We start from the raw sequence: 16,579 nt of genomic DNA, 5'->3' as shown, positions 1-16,579 counted from the left end.
AAGCAAAGAAAGGCCAAAACTCCAATCACATATATGTGTGGTTCCCATCATGCCTCCCCTCTTCACCACTTGCAATGTTTGTCCATGGGGTGTTGCTAGGTCTGGAAAAGATCCGGGGCTACACTAATGTCAGGACTGGCGGGACTCGGGGCTAGCTAGCCTTTTGGTTGTAGCTCCTGAGATTCTATCCGGAGCTACAACCAAAACACCAGGGGCTATAGCCCCCTTAGCCACCCCCTAGCAACGCCTCTGTCCATGGGGACCATGGAGTGAGTGGAAAAATGATAACATTAACTACACACAACATAAAATGATACATGGGTAGCTTTCAACTACAGGCTGTATTTTTCCTTAGGGTCTGAGTATCATCAGACAAGTCTAACTTTACTCTTGTCGTCTATCAGATGCCATTCGGTACCCCTTGGTGAAATATATCCCTGTAGTTGATAGTTAACCATTTATAATTCCGCTTATTAGGGTCGTAATATTAACCGTTCAATCGTACTTTCCTTGATCACACAGTAAAAAATAGATTGATAGGCTCAGTGCAATTCATCATCCACTTCGATCCATACCACCTTAGAATCATGCATGACTGGAGGCACACAGATGGCTTCCAAAATCAAGGAGCCGCCTCAAATGCTGCAGTACTTTATCCCCAGCTGCATGAAGCTTTCATCTTCTTCATCGTAGCACACACATAATACCAATGACTAACACTGGTATCTCAACTATGAGGCTTTATTAAGTAGAAATCCATTTTCGAATGAAACAGTGTCCCGGAAACGTCTTCACAGCTCACACTACTCAGGAGATGAGTTACTTTATACAATCGGGTGATAGAAGAGGAGAGGGGCCGAATCCAGGCATGGGAGATGCCACGCATGCACTAAGTGTCGCTCACAGACACCTAGACATGTCTTATGCCAGATCATTTAGAAATGCGTAAAATCCTGCTCTGTAGCTCTCGTGACAAGTGTTCTTTTTCCAGAAACACTAAAGGGAGAAAAACAAGAAACACTTAGTGTACAGGGAAGCAAGTTTGCAAATTGACACACCTGGAAAAATTTTAAGAAAACACACTACATTTATAATGCATAGGTTTGCTTTATTACTGGCACATTCCTTATCTTGTCCATGCCACATACCTCAGGACCGTCCCTATTTACACCCTCCCTGGTCCTGTTGGCTGTTTGCACGAAACATAATACATGCAGGTTTTTTCTTTTGCTTACTATTGCACTTGCCTGCACATGAGATATGAATTTCATTGAAAAACACATTTTCCAAAAGAAAATTGCCAAAGGTCTGGCAAAATATACTGAAGAAATAATTCTGTACATTTCAAAATTAAAAACATGGGCCACGAGAGGCAAATAAATTCATATGCAAATGAATGTGCTGTTTCCACCTGCAACCACATGCAAATTGCATATTAATGAAGATTCACAAGGAGTCCCATATGCGACAGGTGCAATATGAAAAAGCAAATGGAACAGATTCAAAATGAAGAGCAAATCATCAGGCACAAGTGCCTGGAAGTTCAACTTGACACGGGAAGTCAAAATATGAAAAACCCTTTTCTTTTTTTGGTTTCACATTTTCACCTCAGTCAGCCAATATAGTTTTATTTAGGGAAACAGAAGGTCATAAAACAGCACTTAATTTCATAATCAAATATTCATTACAGACCCCATATCAGCTGCAATTATAATTGTAATCAGTGCTTAATTTGTAAAATAATAAGTGCCAGTGCCCAAACAATATTGGCCCCATAATGCCGGGTGCGGCGCCGCCCCGCAGTGCGGACGCGCTGCCAGCGCCGCCCCGCAGTGTGAACATGCGCCCCGCGCCAGTTCAGTGCTAGACCTACCTAGATCGGCCCACCAGCAGCCCCTCTCACTGCTGCTGCTCCATGTCACATGTTTGACGCTGCAGCAACTGCTGGCACAGGCTAGTAGTGGGATGGATGGGGAAGGGCACACATGGGTTGAAAAAGTATAATGCTTTAAAGTTGGAAAACACTCGTTATGGTAGGCGTAGTGATTCAAGCATTCCGGCAACCCCAGAGGCAAAAGAGTGCATTTGAACACACTTCTAAGTTCTAGACCACACTCGTTAGATGGGAGAGAGGAAATTATGTGTAGGTACACGCTTGTGTGGTCACACACACAAGCAGATACACATATATATATATATATATATATATATTGAAAGGGAGAGAGACACACAGAGGGGGCAGAGAGAGGGAGAAAGAATGGAAAAGCAGACACGATTAGGAGTAAATCAAGAAAGACTATTAGGAACAAGAGACAGGGGCATACAGCGTTGAAAAGGAAGAATAATGGAATAGATAGGGCAGGAGAGAGGTACGGAGCTTGAGAGGGGAGCTGAAGCGTGAGAGAAGGGGGCAGACAGAAAGAGGTGGAGTTTGAGTGTGAGAATGGGAGAGGGAGGAAGATTTGGGACAAGGCATAAAGAGACAGAGAATGAGGGAGACTGACAGCAAGACATATATGTTTGGAGCGATGGGGAGGGGTTGAAACAGAGAAAACGGGAAACAATCTTGGTGAAGATAGTGTGGGGATCTGGACTCCAGCTGTAACCGTGCAGCCTTCCGGGGGTCCTTTTGTAAGAAGGATGTTAATTGGATGCAGCAGCAGACCTTCAATGGTAGCCCTTATGTGCTGCTGGGTCCCCTGCACGCAGATTTCAACTAAACAATGAAGTGGGCAAAAGTAGAAACAGGCAAAATCACTTTTACCCTTTGTTTTACTCCTCACACGCTGCAAACAAGTCTGATTGCATTATGCCCAGTTAGCACCAGGCCTCTAATGCCATTCAGGGCCTCAACCAATCAGGGGTTTACTCCCTGGTCTTGCTGCCTTTCAAGATCCCTTAATAGCCAAACACTGAAGACTCCATTTTACCTCCTTCCCTTCCTTCCCCATGCCCCAAATCTGTGCGCACTCTCTCCTTCTCCCCATTCTGCTGCCGCAGATCATGGCAAGTCGCGCCCCCTCACCCCCACCACTCCCCTACTAACATCTGCCCATGTCACCGTGACCGTTGCTTCTCTGACCCCTGTCCAACTACCCATCCTTTTTCTACCCGGCGGCTTCACAGAGTGCTGGGTGAGTGCAGTTGCCAGCATAGCTCGTTGAGCTGCACAGCATTGTTACAAACCCCAGTCTGTTTTGTGCGTCGTACCAGGAAGTCAGCCGGAAAGCTTTTCTACCCGGTAACTGCACAGAGTGCTAGTGAGTGCAGTAGCTGGCATCTAGAGGAGACTGGAAGCAGACTCATTCAAGGTAAACTCTCGGGGCCCTAGTTCTGATTCTTGAAGAGAATCATGTACAATGTACACAGCAAAAACTCTGTACCTATAAAGGTGCCACTTAAAGTTGGCGTAAACGCTTTAAACAACATGATGCAACATGGCAATGTCGTGTCTTTATTAGGGAAGCCACTGATAAATAGTAAAGTACAAACTGCTTCTGGCTCTTTCTCCACATCATTGAACTCTTCCGTATCCAACCCTGCTCAGGAACATGCACTCATGATCTACCTACATAAAGAAATAAATCACAGACCTTTTCCAGATAAAAAAGTGAAGGTGAGATGACGAGAGTTGGGTTCCATTGTGAAATCAAAAATGGTGGTTGTCTATGTACTGTGAGCCAGACTGCTCAAACGCAGTGTGACTCAATTCCTAGAGTATGGACAGACAATGCAGAGCAATGGCCCTACTGCAAGGTCTCTGATTCCCTTATTATGGACTGAGATTCCATTGTGGCACAATGTGTACAGTGCCACCAGTTGTCAGGCCCCCTGAGCACATCCAGCGGGGGGCAGCACTAGTGTCAGGACAAGGTCACCCATGGGCCATGGCACACTGACAGTGGGCCACCATGGCCCATGGACCGTGTCCGCATTCGCCGCAGGTAAGCAGGCACTGGCAGCCTTGGTCGTCCGAACTCCGAGTCCGACCAAGGCTGCCGCAGAGGCGGGGTGCTTTCCGCACTCAGGCTGCGGGGCTGGACATCGGCCGCACTGGCTATTGGATCTCATCTGACTGCATCATGCAGATTATCCCATTAGCCAGTGCCGCCGCTGCTCGCATTGCCGCCGCCCCGCAGCCTGCTGCTGAGTCGGCATCGGGCCGCTGAGCCAGCCAGCCTAGCCCGGCAGCTGCAGAGCAGGCGCAGCGCCCACGGGGCCGTGGGGCGGCAGTGTGGCACTGCTGCAAATGCAATGCGGCCGCATCATGGTGGATCGTAGTAAGAGTTGAGGGTGCGGTGCGGGGGGGCGGGTAGGTCGCACACTCGCAGTCGGGCCGATGGCGCATGGTGGCATTTGTTTCGCGCACGGCACGCCGCCCACCGCCGTGGATGTCATGATGTCAATTGACAGAGCAATCATGTACATTTCACGGCGGCGGGTGGACGCAGCAGGCGGGCCCGAACTGCCGAACACGAACAAACAAACAACAGATAGTGTAAAAAAAAAAAGACAAACAGTAAAAGTTTCACTTGCTTCACTTACCTTTTTCTTTACGGCGCCGGCCCGCGTTGTTCAGCAAGCGTGGCCTGCCCGTTGCCCGCCCCTGAGGAACTCACTGAAGTAGGCCGGGCCGCGGAAGCGAGCACACGGAAGAACGGAACACGAGTCTGATCACCGGCCTGGCCTCACCTCACGCCACGCCTTAAGTGAATCCTGCCTCTGCTCAACAACAGAGACCCACGTGACTCACCCACCCCCACACACTCACGTCATCATGTAATTTCACTGGCTGGAGCCTGGAGTCAACAAGTTAACAACACAGCCAATGAAAACTGTACATTCTGTGTTACTATAGAATGTATCAGATACTGCATAGTAACAACAGAATGTTGGTTTTCATTGGCTGTTGGCTGTTGTGTTGAACTCTGTAGGCCCAGTCAGCCAGGAGCCAGCCATGTCTCTGCAAGGAGAGCAGTGAATGATTTATTGATCATGATGAAACTAGTTAAAGCTTAAAGTGTGAACAATGATGTTCCGGTCCCCAAAAAAGAGTTCCGGTGGCCCCCACCGCCTACCACCGGCACAAATTAAGCACTGATTGTAATTGTAAATTGTAATTGTTTATTTGTAGAGCGCTTATAAACAAGTGAAGTGCTTCAAAGCGGGAAGGGAACAAGGGAATACATTTGTCATTCTTAGGCCTTGAAGATTCTGAATGATTTACAACAATAGCTAGCATACTAGGTCAGAGGCATATATACTAGTGAAGTGCTTGACAAAGTGTGAGGGTAGAGGAGCATACAGATCAATAAACTACAGTACTGGCCTGGCAACATTACAGGCTGCTTGGTAGTTGGTCATCCAATGCGCCTCTGCATGAGTATTTCAAGCCCGCCTAAGATAGGCAGGGGAGAACAGAGGGAGGACCGGACAGACAGACTTGCAAGGCCTAGGACTTTCAAGGTCAAGAACGTGCAGGTGCGCATAACCAGAAAGGCGAGGGAGGGGAAGGAGGACAAGTGCTCCCAGTCCAGCAGGGGCCTGGGTTAAGTGCAGAGTGCGTGCCCCTCTCATGGAGCATATTGCCGTAGTGCCAGGCAGAGTGCGGAGGCCTGGAGGCAAGTGCAGGACTGGCGGGGATGCCTGGGACGTGTGAGGTTCTGGAAGCGGACCAGGTACCAGACAGCTAACTGAGCAGGTTGGGGAAGAGAAGGGAGGAGGGAAAGAAGCGAGGAGAAAGCAGGTTATTATGGGAGAGAAGGAGGAAGAGAAGAGGTAGGTCTTGAGTTTCCGGAACTTAAGGAGAACCGGCTCAAGACGAAGAGACGTGGGCAGGCTGTTCCAGAGGGAGGCAGCTGCTGATAAGGATTTACCCCAAAACATGAACAAAAGTATTAGTTCCATTGTTGTACACATTGATACCCAATACGATTTCAGAATAATTATTAGAAAACCAGCACAGCAGTAAACATTGAAAAAATAAATGCAATATCAAAATCACGTTATAAAAAGGAAAACATTTGCTAGATTTCCTATTAAAATTCCTTTTAAAAAATGTAATGAAATACATTTATGATACAGTGCAACAACCTTTGAAAGGTTTGATTTAAAAATATGTTATGCATGCGTTCTATAGGCCTCTATAAATATACTGTAAAAACTCAAGTCATTGGGCATCTAACAGAGCAGTTACGCTCACATTTTCCTTTAGATCATCATATAGGAAGCGAGTGCTGATACCCTCTGAATTAATTATAAATATTATAAATACAGTTAGAATCGTATTATATAGATCGGAAATTATATGTTAATAGGAGTGGTCAATGATAATAAGATCAAGTAAATAATGAGGCTATATGCCCCAAGGTGGCGGGCCCACCCTGTGGATAACGTCCTGCCGACCAAGTTAAGGGCCTGAGCGAAGCGGCGTCCCGTTCACGGAGAGAAAATACTCTACCAACATGGCCACCATGGATTGGGAGCTCCGGGCTCTGTATGGAGCCCCTCGTCCATTTCCATGGCAGCCAGAGCGGGGACGGGATTAGCTGCAGCGGCAGGACTCGCGGCTGCAGCAAAGAGGTAAGTGGAATTGAGGGGCGGAGGGGGATTTTTTTTAAAGCCGTGCTCGGGTGAGGGGAAGATGACGGGCGGCAGAGCCAGCCATCAGGCGGAATACAACGCAGGCTTTCAATGGTAGTGTCAGCACGCGTTTCTAGCTACCTGATTGGTTGGCTGCGTCACCCGGGGTGCTAATGTAAACAAATGTTTTGCTATTACATGAATGTATTGTGTACTGTAGCCGCAATACGTGCCCTCATTTTGTGGCAATTTATTTTTCCTTGTTCAAGAATAAATAAAGTTTCTAAGGCGTTGTTAGGTTGGCTATGTGCAGGAGATGCAGGATAGCAGGATTGCACTGGTTGAAGCTACTGGATCATAAAACTGGGTCAAAGCTTCCTTCGTAACAGATTGGTGCTTGGAGCATTTTGTTTTCTTATTTGGGCAAAAAAGCATCATCACTCAGTGACAGTTTTACCCGACCCTAATGCCATCATACCACCCACAACAATCTAAACAAACTCTCCTCATGGGATTAATACAAACAACAACAGTTCCATCCAATCAACATTGGAATGAGTACTCAATCCGTTGGAGATGAAGCAAATAAAGTAAAGTAAATGATTTTGTAAGCATTATGGATGGGAGCGAAGCTAATTAAATCTGTTCTTATGTTGAAGGACTGTGTTGCCCTTTAGATGTCTTTGCAAGTTTGTTAACTGGGCAGTTGCAACACAGATTCTGACAGCATTATGACGATGAGAAGAATGACTGCCTACCCTTTATCGCTAACATCATGGTGAACTTGTTTAATCACCAGCCAACAAGAACGCTCAGATCAAGCAACAACATCTGCCTGAAACCGAAAACCTACAACAGAAGAAAACTTGGAGGATCCTCTTTCTCTCACCAGGCACCGAAAAAATGGAATGACTTACCGAAGGATATACGGAACACAAGAAACTACCTACTATTCAGGAAACTGCTCAAATCCTGGCTCTTCACTGCGTAACTAGAAGACCACCCACAGAGAACAGAGAACACACACACTGATAAAACAATGATGAATGAAGGTACCAATCCCGGCTCCAACCAAACAATTGTATAGAAACAGAATCTAAGGAACGCACTCCACGACATACCATACGACACAATGAGAGATACCCACAAGAGGAGCACACTGAAAACTGAATACAGAGACAGACCAAGACTCATCCATAGCACCCTGGCCCTGTACCACACCCGAAGCTCCAGCAGACCAATTCACATAGATGGTAGGGAAAAGGGGCCACCCAACCCCTGCTCCGATACCTAAGGAGGAGAATAGACACACCAATCACATTATACATAGTCCATTATAATCCAACAGGGAGTGCGGCTGTGCTAAAACCCACAAAAGTCAGATGGTCAAGAAAGGATAGTAGCAACTAATCCCACTGGTAGTAACATAATTTAAACAGAACCATCTGGCATCTGAAGCAGGATGGCCAGAGCAAGCACAATACGACATATTTCACCGAGGACTAAAAGATGAGATCAAGGATGAGTTAGCACGCTCACCAAGACCTCCTACATTCCCAGACCTTTTGTCTACAGTCCTGCAGATTGAATACCGGCTACAAGAGAGATGCAATGAGTGGAGAAGATATTGGGGAAGCTGGTCTTTCAGCGGACCGGTACCCGTCCCCACCTCCTCACCATCTGCACCTCGAGATGAACCTATGCAGATAAGGGCTGCTCGCTTGCCACTCACTCCTGAAGAGCGAAGACGACGCAGAGAGAAGGGACTATGTGCCTATTGTGGATCTGATAAACACGTACTTTGAGAATGCCCTGAAGTACTTCCCCGCTGCCTGGGAAACTATCATGCAACACACAGAATCCATCAGATTCAACATCATTTGGGCGGCTCCCTTTCCGATTATCCTGGGCATCACTTGGCTCAGGAAACATAAATCACGGATTGATTGGGCACATCCGTTTCTTATTCAGACAGATCACAAGAACCTTCAAGTCTTGCAATCTATGGAATGCGTCAACTCCCTCCAAGCTCGGTGTGCAAATGACTTTCGCATCACATACCTGCCTGGACGTCAGAACACCTTGGCCAACGATCTCTCTTGCAAGAGCTCGTCCACTACCACTGTAAATCATCTGCCAGAATTACTGTTCACCAGGAATAAGATAGTCTCTCACCTGATTTAATTCCTGCAGCAAGTTAAGGAAGCTACTGTCTATGAAAGGGGTGCTGTCCCTAACAATTCGGCCAACCCGCTTAAAAGAGAAAGAAGGTCTCTTGTTTCGAGGTCGCTGTTTGTTCATACCCACAGACTCTCTCCGTCGGATAATCCTGGAGGGGTGTCATGATAACAAGACTGCCGGCCACCGAGGACAGACGGGCACTCTTGACCTTGTCCGACGCTCAACCAAAGAAAGAACGTGAAGGAGTATATAAGAGCATGCCCATCTATGCCAGGAGTAAGAACATCCCAGGAAGACCCATTGGTCTGTTAGTACAAGGGCCTTTACCATCTCGCCCTTGGAGCCATATTACAACAGACTTCATCGTGGAATTCCCCATGTGCCGTTCTTGTACTTGTATCATGGTTACAGTTGATTCACTGAATAAAATGGCTCACTTCTCTGCCCTTCCTGGGATTCCTACTGCGGCAGTCATGGCGGAAGTCTTTGTCTGAGACATTTTTCAGAATTCATGGTATTCCTGATAAGATCCTCTTAGGCAGAGGGAGCTAGTACACTTCTAACTTTTGGACAAACAGAAAGGTTCAATGCAACACTGGAACAATACCTTCAATGCTACGTCAATCAACAACAGAACGACTGGGTACCCCTGTTACCCACAGCCGAGTTTGCTTATAACAACTCAAAACACTCCGCCATTGGTATCTCTCCGTTCGATTACAACTATGGTCTCCATCCTCGTAGCATCTTTCCTTCTCACTTTGGGCCGACCAAGGTTCCTGCCATTGAAGTCACATTGTCCAAGATTGTGGAAGCCCACCGATCTGCTAAACTCAGCCTAGAAGCCAGTCAAAAAGCTTACAAAGCCCAAGCCGATCAACACCAACAGGAATGTTCTGACTTACAGGCCTGGCTTTCGACTAAATTCCTGCTCTGCTGGGTGCGCCCTTCTAAACTTTCTCTCGCTTCTTGGGTCCTTTCACTATTTCTGCCAATATTAACCATGTGGCTTATAGATTGAAACTGCCTCCTAATCTAAGCCGCATTCACTCAGTCTTTTACTCCTCTCTTCTCAAACCCTTTGTGCCTGATGTTTCTAGGGGGCCAATTCCTGATATTGCTCACCTACAGGGAGAATCAGAGGCCGAACACGAAGTATCACAAATATGCGATTCCCGTGATCACTGGGGTCGACTTGAATACCTGGTCAGTTGGAAGGGGTACTCACGGTCGGAGGACTCATGGGAACCCGCTTCCTTTGTCCATGAACCCACTTTGGTAGGTACATTTCATGGAGCACATCCAGGTAAACCTGGGTTTCCTGGGCACAAGAGGGTGCATACTGTCATGCGCCCAGGCTCTTGGCGCAAATGGCACAAGTGGAAGTTAAGTCGCCATTAGAATGTTCCATCACGTTCTTTACCCGTCTTCTGGTGATGGTCTAGTCTTTTCTATCATGGCCGTTGGTGGGAGGTTCTAGCTTTCGAACTCCCGGCAGACGGCGCGTTGCAACCGCTCGGATCCTGTTTTCCTCTTTGCGGCCACATGCTAGTTTTCTCTCCATTCCTTTTTTTTCCAGCAATCTCTGTTGCTTTTCCTCTGTAAACCTTTCTTTCGCGTTGTCGCTCTCTCCTTCCTTTCCCCTCTCCTGTCTTTCTCTCTCTCTGTTATCCCGTTTCTTCTCGCTGTTCTCTTTCTCCCTCTCTCTGCTTTTCCTTTCACGGCTCTCGTCCCTCTCATGGAGACGCTTTACTCACCCTTTCCCGCCTCCCCGTTGAGTGCCCCGGTCCCTTGATTTGGCCTTCTAAATCCCTTACAACGGCACAATTTGTTCTGAAAATTTAAAAACTTAGCCTTATTTCTTTGTCTCGATTGCACTAAGAAGACAGCTCTCTCACATTTTCGAATAAGTATTCCCAATTATTAAATTGGTTTGCTTGTACTAAATGGCAGCAAATCAAACAACAGTCTTCATTTATATCCCCATCAACATGATTTGTGATTTGCTTAGATTAACAAACAAATCCTTCTCTTTCACATACCCTGGATATGAGTATATGAAAAGCTGCAGTGGTCTAGATTTCCGCAAACATCAGCACATCCCGCAATATCCACATACCAGAGCCACAAACACCTTTACTGCACACCATGTACTAAACATTAAGACACCATCGAAAGAGAACAAAATAAACTGCAACCTGATCAATGTACAATTAATGTCAAAGAGAAAAACGTAAATCATTGAGCTTCTGAGCAAAGGAGGCATCAGCATACTATTTATTATGCCATTAAAGAAATATGGCTATCAGAAAACTAAAAAGACTAACTAAAACAAAACCCTACCTAAGACCTTAACATTAATACAAGCAGAAAGAGAGGTGCCTTACCGTGGCCCAAAATCATTTCACCATCTCATTAACAATGTCATCGGACATACAAGAATGCAAATTGTTTCTCATCAACTCTACACCCCTTCAACAAATTAACTTTCCTACTTCTATACAGACCACCTACCTAGAATTCCAGCTTCACAGTAAAAATGGCAAAGGCAGGAGCCAAATTAGTGGTGGAATATGAGAATATCTTCATACTGGACACTTTTAACGTATGGTTCAAGGAAGAGAAAAAACATCAGCTATACCCTCAGTGCTTACTTAGAAAACCTACATCTAAATAAAATGGTAAACGTAGCCACGCTTCGACAAAATGTTCTGCAGGAAACTACTTGTGACTACCGTCCCCCAAATCCTGTGGTGTGGCAGTATCACCTCATGATTCCTTTTAAAATCAACTCCCGATGATGAACACCCACAACACACAGTAACCTAACAGCCATAACTGAAAGAAACTTTAAAAACCTTAATCTAGAGAAAATATTAAACATAACAGAAAACACTCAATCCAATATCCTCTAATACGAGAGGCCAAAGTGACACTGCACCGAGCCATTAGGAGCATTACAAATATGATCACAGACTTGATAGAAGCACAGCTCTGCAAAAAGAGGGAGAAATGCAAATATAGGAATTGGATAAAAAGGCGGCGACTTTCAATAAAAAATGCCCATTTCCAAAGTATGATTAACATACTAATTAAGGCGAATACTAGGCAGCTGTGGAACATGCTAAATGATCTCAAGACACCCAAAGCTAACATTGTTACTAACCCTATTTAGGAAGCTACCTAGGTAGATTTTTTGACAAAAGCAAACTCAAATGCAAAGCGCATCAATATGAGTATAACATTTGAAGCCTCTTTTGATAGGGAGGAAATCATATTAATGATTACGAAATTTAAAAGATCAAGAGCTCCGGGCCCAGACGGCCTGGCCAGCATAGTTATTATTGAAAATCTGCTGATATGAAGTGAAATACTGTGGTTACTGTTTTTTCGGGTTTGCGAGAAAGGAATAATTCCTAGATCATGGAGACGAGCAATATTAATGCCCGTAAAGATCCAACAAATTATCGCTTGTTGTCCATGCTCGATGTACCTGGAAAAATGTTTGCATAAATGATTTTGAAGACTCTGAATGACTGGACAAGGCAGAACAATATCTTAAGCCCCTACAGACAGAATTTAGGGCTGGCTATGACCCACAACCTGCTCTTGATGAGTACACTAATCAAGAAGGCAAATACCAAAGGGAATCCTTCGTTATATCTCCTATATGTTGACTTTCAATCAGCCTTTGACATGATTGATCGGGAAAGGGTGTGGGCTAAATTGAAAAAATTGGGTTTATTCCCAAATATGCTCTGCATAGTGAGACAGTTTCATGAGTATACAAGTATCCAGATTAGGTTGGATAGTGCTGGTGCCTGCTCTAAAGAAATCCCAACATATAGTGGATTAAAGCAAAGTTGCGTGCTGGTGCCAGCACTATTTAACTTGTATCTGGCAGACTTGCCTGCTAGCCTCAACAAGGTCCGAAGATTTCCACCATGACTTGGGAAGGACAGCATCCCCTGGCTCTCGTACGTCGATGATCTCATCCTTCTGGACCACACCATGATTGGTATGAGAAGAACCATCCAGGAGTTGCAGCATTATGCTGCAGACAATGGATTGGTAATCAACTTTGATAAAACAAACTTGATGTTAGTGGCTAGTTTGAGAGGGAAGTGCCTGCTTACCACTAATATCGGTGGTTTTATTGAAAATACCACAGTCTATAAATACCTCGCACTACACACAAGGGCAGATATTAAATATACGGCCATCATAGAGGCTAAAACTTGTAAAGCTGTACATTGCCATTTGATTGGATACAGTCAAATAGTCACAAAATGTAGTAGAGATCTTATGCTTCATACCATCCAAACCGCAGAGAGACTGTCCAATAAGATTCAACAGGAAACAGAGTTACATGAACGGGCCTTTTTGACAAATACTGTAATTGTGGATGTAAAAGCTAAACTTGAGATGGTTATCAAAGAGGTAGAAGAATTCAAGGCCTTCAGCTCCTAGAAAAAAATGATTGAAATTGAAGAAAGATATGTCTTTTTACAAAATAAAGAACATATCCATACCAGATTACAAACCTCTCTAACTACACAAATCATTCTAACTTCAGTGGCCAAAATAGACCCAGAAAAATGTGACACACCTTCTCTGATACAAATAGTTCCTCCAATGAGGAAGGACCCGCACAGGAACCACAAGCACAGACTTCAACTTCTGGACAAACCTTTTTAGGTTGGTGCTTCACACAAGGTGGACGCCCCCCCAAAGAGGGGTGGGGACTAACAGAACCAACAATATCACGGCGTGGTATACTCCTTCGACACCAGGAACCCGAATTACCATTGCTAAAAATATCCATCTTCAATCTAGCAGGGACAACAGAGAATAAGGCACAGTAGAGCATATTAGAAAAAGGACTGAGTTTTGTCCCCACTCAGTTCGTTACATCAAATCAGAATGAATTAGAATTGAAGAAATTCTTTAGGACTGTCAGACTAAGAACTTTCTTCCAAGGATGTGAGATGAGAGAGGAGGTCGAGGCTACAAAGTTTAAGTCTAAATAAACATTCACCCCGGGCGACTCTGCGCACCCCCTAGAAGTTATTACCTTTGAAAGAATGGTTGTAAAAGATCTAGCTAAGGTATATCAGGAGAGGGACCATCGCAGCCACTATAGTAATATGACGCAAGCGGAAAATCAGGCACTGAAACAGCTAGCTGGCAACAGAAAACGTATAATCAAGCCTGCTGCTAAGGGTGGTGGGATCGTAATAATGAACAAGCAGGTGTATATCAACATGGTACAGACACTCATACTGAATGAGGACCATTACATCAAAATACGATCTAATACTGCAGATCAAATTCTGAGTGAGCTCAACGATCTATGTGATATGGGGAAGGAAGAAGGTTTCCTCACGAGAAAAGAAGCTGACTTTCTGACACCTGCAGAGTGCAAGGTTCCAGCATTTAATGCCTTACCTAAGATGTGCATATTAACCATGGACCCCCCAGGTAGACCGATTGTGACCCTATGTGGGTCAATATTGGAACCTATGGGTCAATATATCAATTTGTTTTTTAAACCATTTGTGCCACATACTAGATCTTATGTGAAGGACACCACCGCAGCAATTAACATCTTTGAAGGCCTCAGCTTTCACCCAGCAGTCCAATGGTTAGTTACCTTAGATATAAGTGCGGTGTACACTAATATTCCACAGGGAGAAGCACTGACGGTCGTCCGAAAAAAATTAGACCCCAAACCTATGCCGCACTGAATGCCCACCAATTATCTAATTGCCTTATTGCAACTAGCACTCTAGCAACTTCTTTACTTTCAATAACGAACTCTTCAGACAAAAGAAGGGGACGGCTATGGGGTGGCATTCGCTCCCAGTTTATCCAATCTATTTATGGCTGAATTTGAGAAGCTAAATATGTACCAGGAGAATCCATTCAGTGCCATTGTTTCTTACTGATCAATATACATTGACATTGTGTTCATATGCACAGGGCCCGAGACAGACCTGGTGAAATTTGTTAGCTGGCTAAACACGTGTCATGTGGATTTAGTGTTCACCATGAACAGGAGTAGGGACGCATTGCCTTTCCTTGATTTATATATCAGTCAGAGGGATGGCAGTCTATGTACCAACTTATTCTGGAAACCAACGGATCAGAACATCCTCCTATAATATGACAGTCAAAATCCTAGGGCCCTTAGGGACAATTTGCCCTGCAGCCAGTTCCGGAGGGTCCGGAGGAACTGTACATTTGTACAGTACTTTGAATTGAAAGCATAGGAACTGACAGTGAGACTTAATCAACAGGCATATCCACAGAAGGTCATCAAACAAGCGGCCAAAAGGGCCCAGTTTACACAGAGAATTGTTGTTGACACCCAAAGATCAGCTCGATACTACGGACAGAGTGCTATGCACCACAATGTTTTGACCCATGACCAATGCAATACGTAGGATTATTAAGAAAACATTGGCGGATTATCTAGACCAACTAGGTGGAAATCTACCATCAACATGGCAATACAAACAGTACCGGTTCCCGTCAAGGGGCACCATCCCTGTGGCAATTGTGAAGTATGTAAGTTCACCACAAAAACATTGACGTATACACATTGAGTAACTTTACTACTTGCAACTCAAAGAATGTAGTCTACATCATAACGCGACTGTGTGACCTGATGTATGTTGTTATGACAACCCGGTAAGTCACAACACGAATTGGGGAACATCGGAGTAGGATAAAAACCAATACCATCTCAGCACCTATGGTACAACACTTTGGAGAATGCAATCACGGACTGGATGACATCAGGTGAGTAGTGGTTGATACTGTAAAAAGTGATCAATTGGGGGTGCCGACAGCTAGTAGATTATATTGTTTGGATCATTTGGAACAGATCTGGATCCAAAGATTGGGAACTCACCGTGTGGGACTTAACAAAGAACTGAACTGGGCAAGTCTGATAGATTAGACCATGTCTCTTTTGTCTGTCTTTGTTATGATTAACGTGTTCAAATGCAAACCCTCTCAATTGATCGATTTGGACAGGGAGCTGAGCTAACTGGGGGCCCTATACAGGGTCCTGCTGCCTTAGTTTTGGATTTTGGCATCCCAGGTATAGGGAGGTTCACCTCAGCTACCCCGGACACAGCTGGATACCCCCAGGTTGGGATGACAGATCCCCTGTGTCTGCACCATAGGAACACACATCTGCCAACGTATCTATAGATCTGTAACCCAGGCTGTCTGTAGTACTCATGGGCAACTTGGTGACTTTATGGTGGTACGGCAGTACAGGCTCTGTCATTAGTTTTGACAAGAGAAAATGTTGCCTACCACGGGACAAGGATCTATTTATATATGAAGTTGATCCCATGTGGAGGCTGATTGCACAGACTAGGTCAAGACGGCCTCCCTGGGCTAGACGAGTGTGTGGGAAGGTAGTCCTACTTGCATTTCTGGGAATGGGCTGGTGTATTTACATACACACTAGATGCACCGTGATGCATTTTAGCAGGATACACAACGGTGTGCTCACTATTTTGAGCTTTGGGAAAGCGAGTCAGTCCGATCAAACAGTAAGTAATCCCTGTGTGATGCAGACAGCACACCGGCTGTGCTCCGATGGCAGTGCGGCAGTGGCGCGAGTGATTGGGCTAATTAGAATGGGACTGACTGGAATCTCCTTTTTAGCACAGGGCATGTTGGGAAAATCATGGAGTACCTGGTGGAATTGTAAGGGCTGTGTGTGTCAGGCAGAGTGAATGAATATACGATAAAGATGACTAGACAACCCGCCTGGGAATCCAACACGCGGGGGCTG

General features: G+C 45.2%; 1 protein-coding gene across 3 annotated transcripts in view; it reads right to left on the bottom strand.

Moving 5' to 3' along the window:
- Positions 1-720: 720 nt before the first annotated feature.
- LOC138491599 (ubl carboxyl-terminal hydrolase 18-like) overlaps positions 721-16,579 on the bottom strand; it is a 1,142,981-nt gene continuing 1,127,122 nt past the window's right edge. For all 3 annotated transcript variants that reach the window (XM_069618206.1, XM_069618205.1, XM_069618204.1), the window contains exon 11: positions 721-996. In XM_069618206.1, the coding sequence (XP_069474307.1) occupies positions 932-996 (65 nt within the window). In that variant the 3' untranslated portion in view covers positions 721-931. The remainder of the gene's footprint in view (positions 997-16,579) is intronic.

The sequence above is a fragment of the Ambystoma mexicanum genome, chromosome 10 (genome assembly GCF_040938575.1).
Source record: "Ambystoma mexicanum isolate Mex_15411 chromosome 10, UKY_AmexF1_1, whole genome shotgun sequence".
NCBI lineage: Eukaryota > Metazoa > Chordata > Amphibia > Caudata > Ambystomatidae > Ambystoma > Ambystoma mexicanum.
This window is presented reverse-complemented; position numbering and strand designations above follow the sequence as displayed.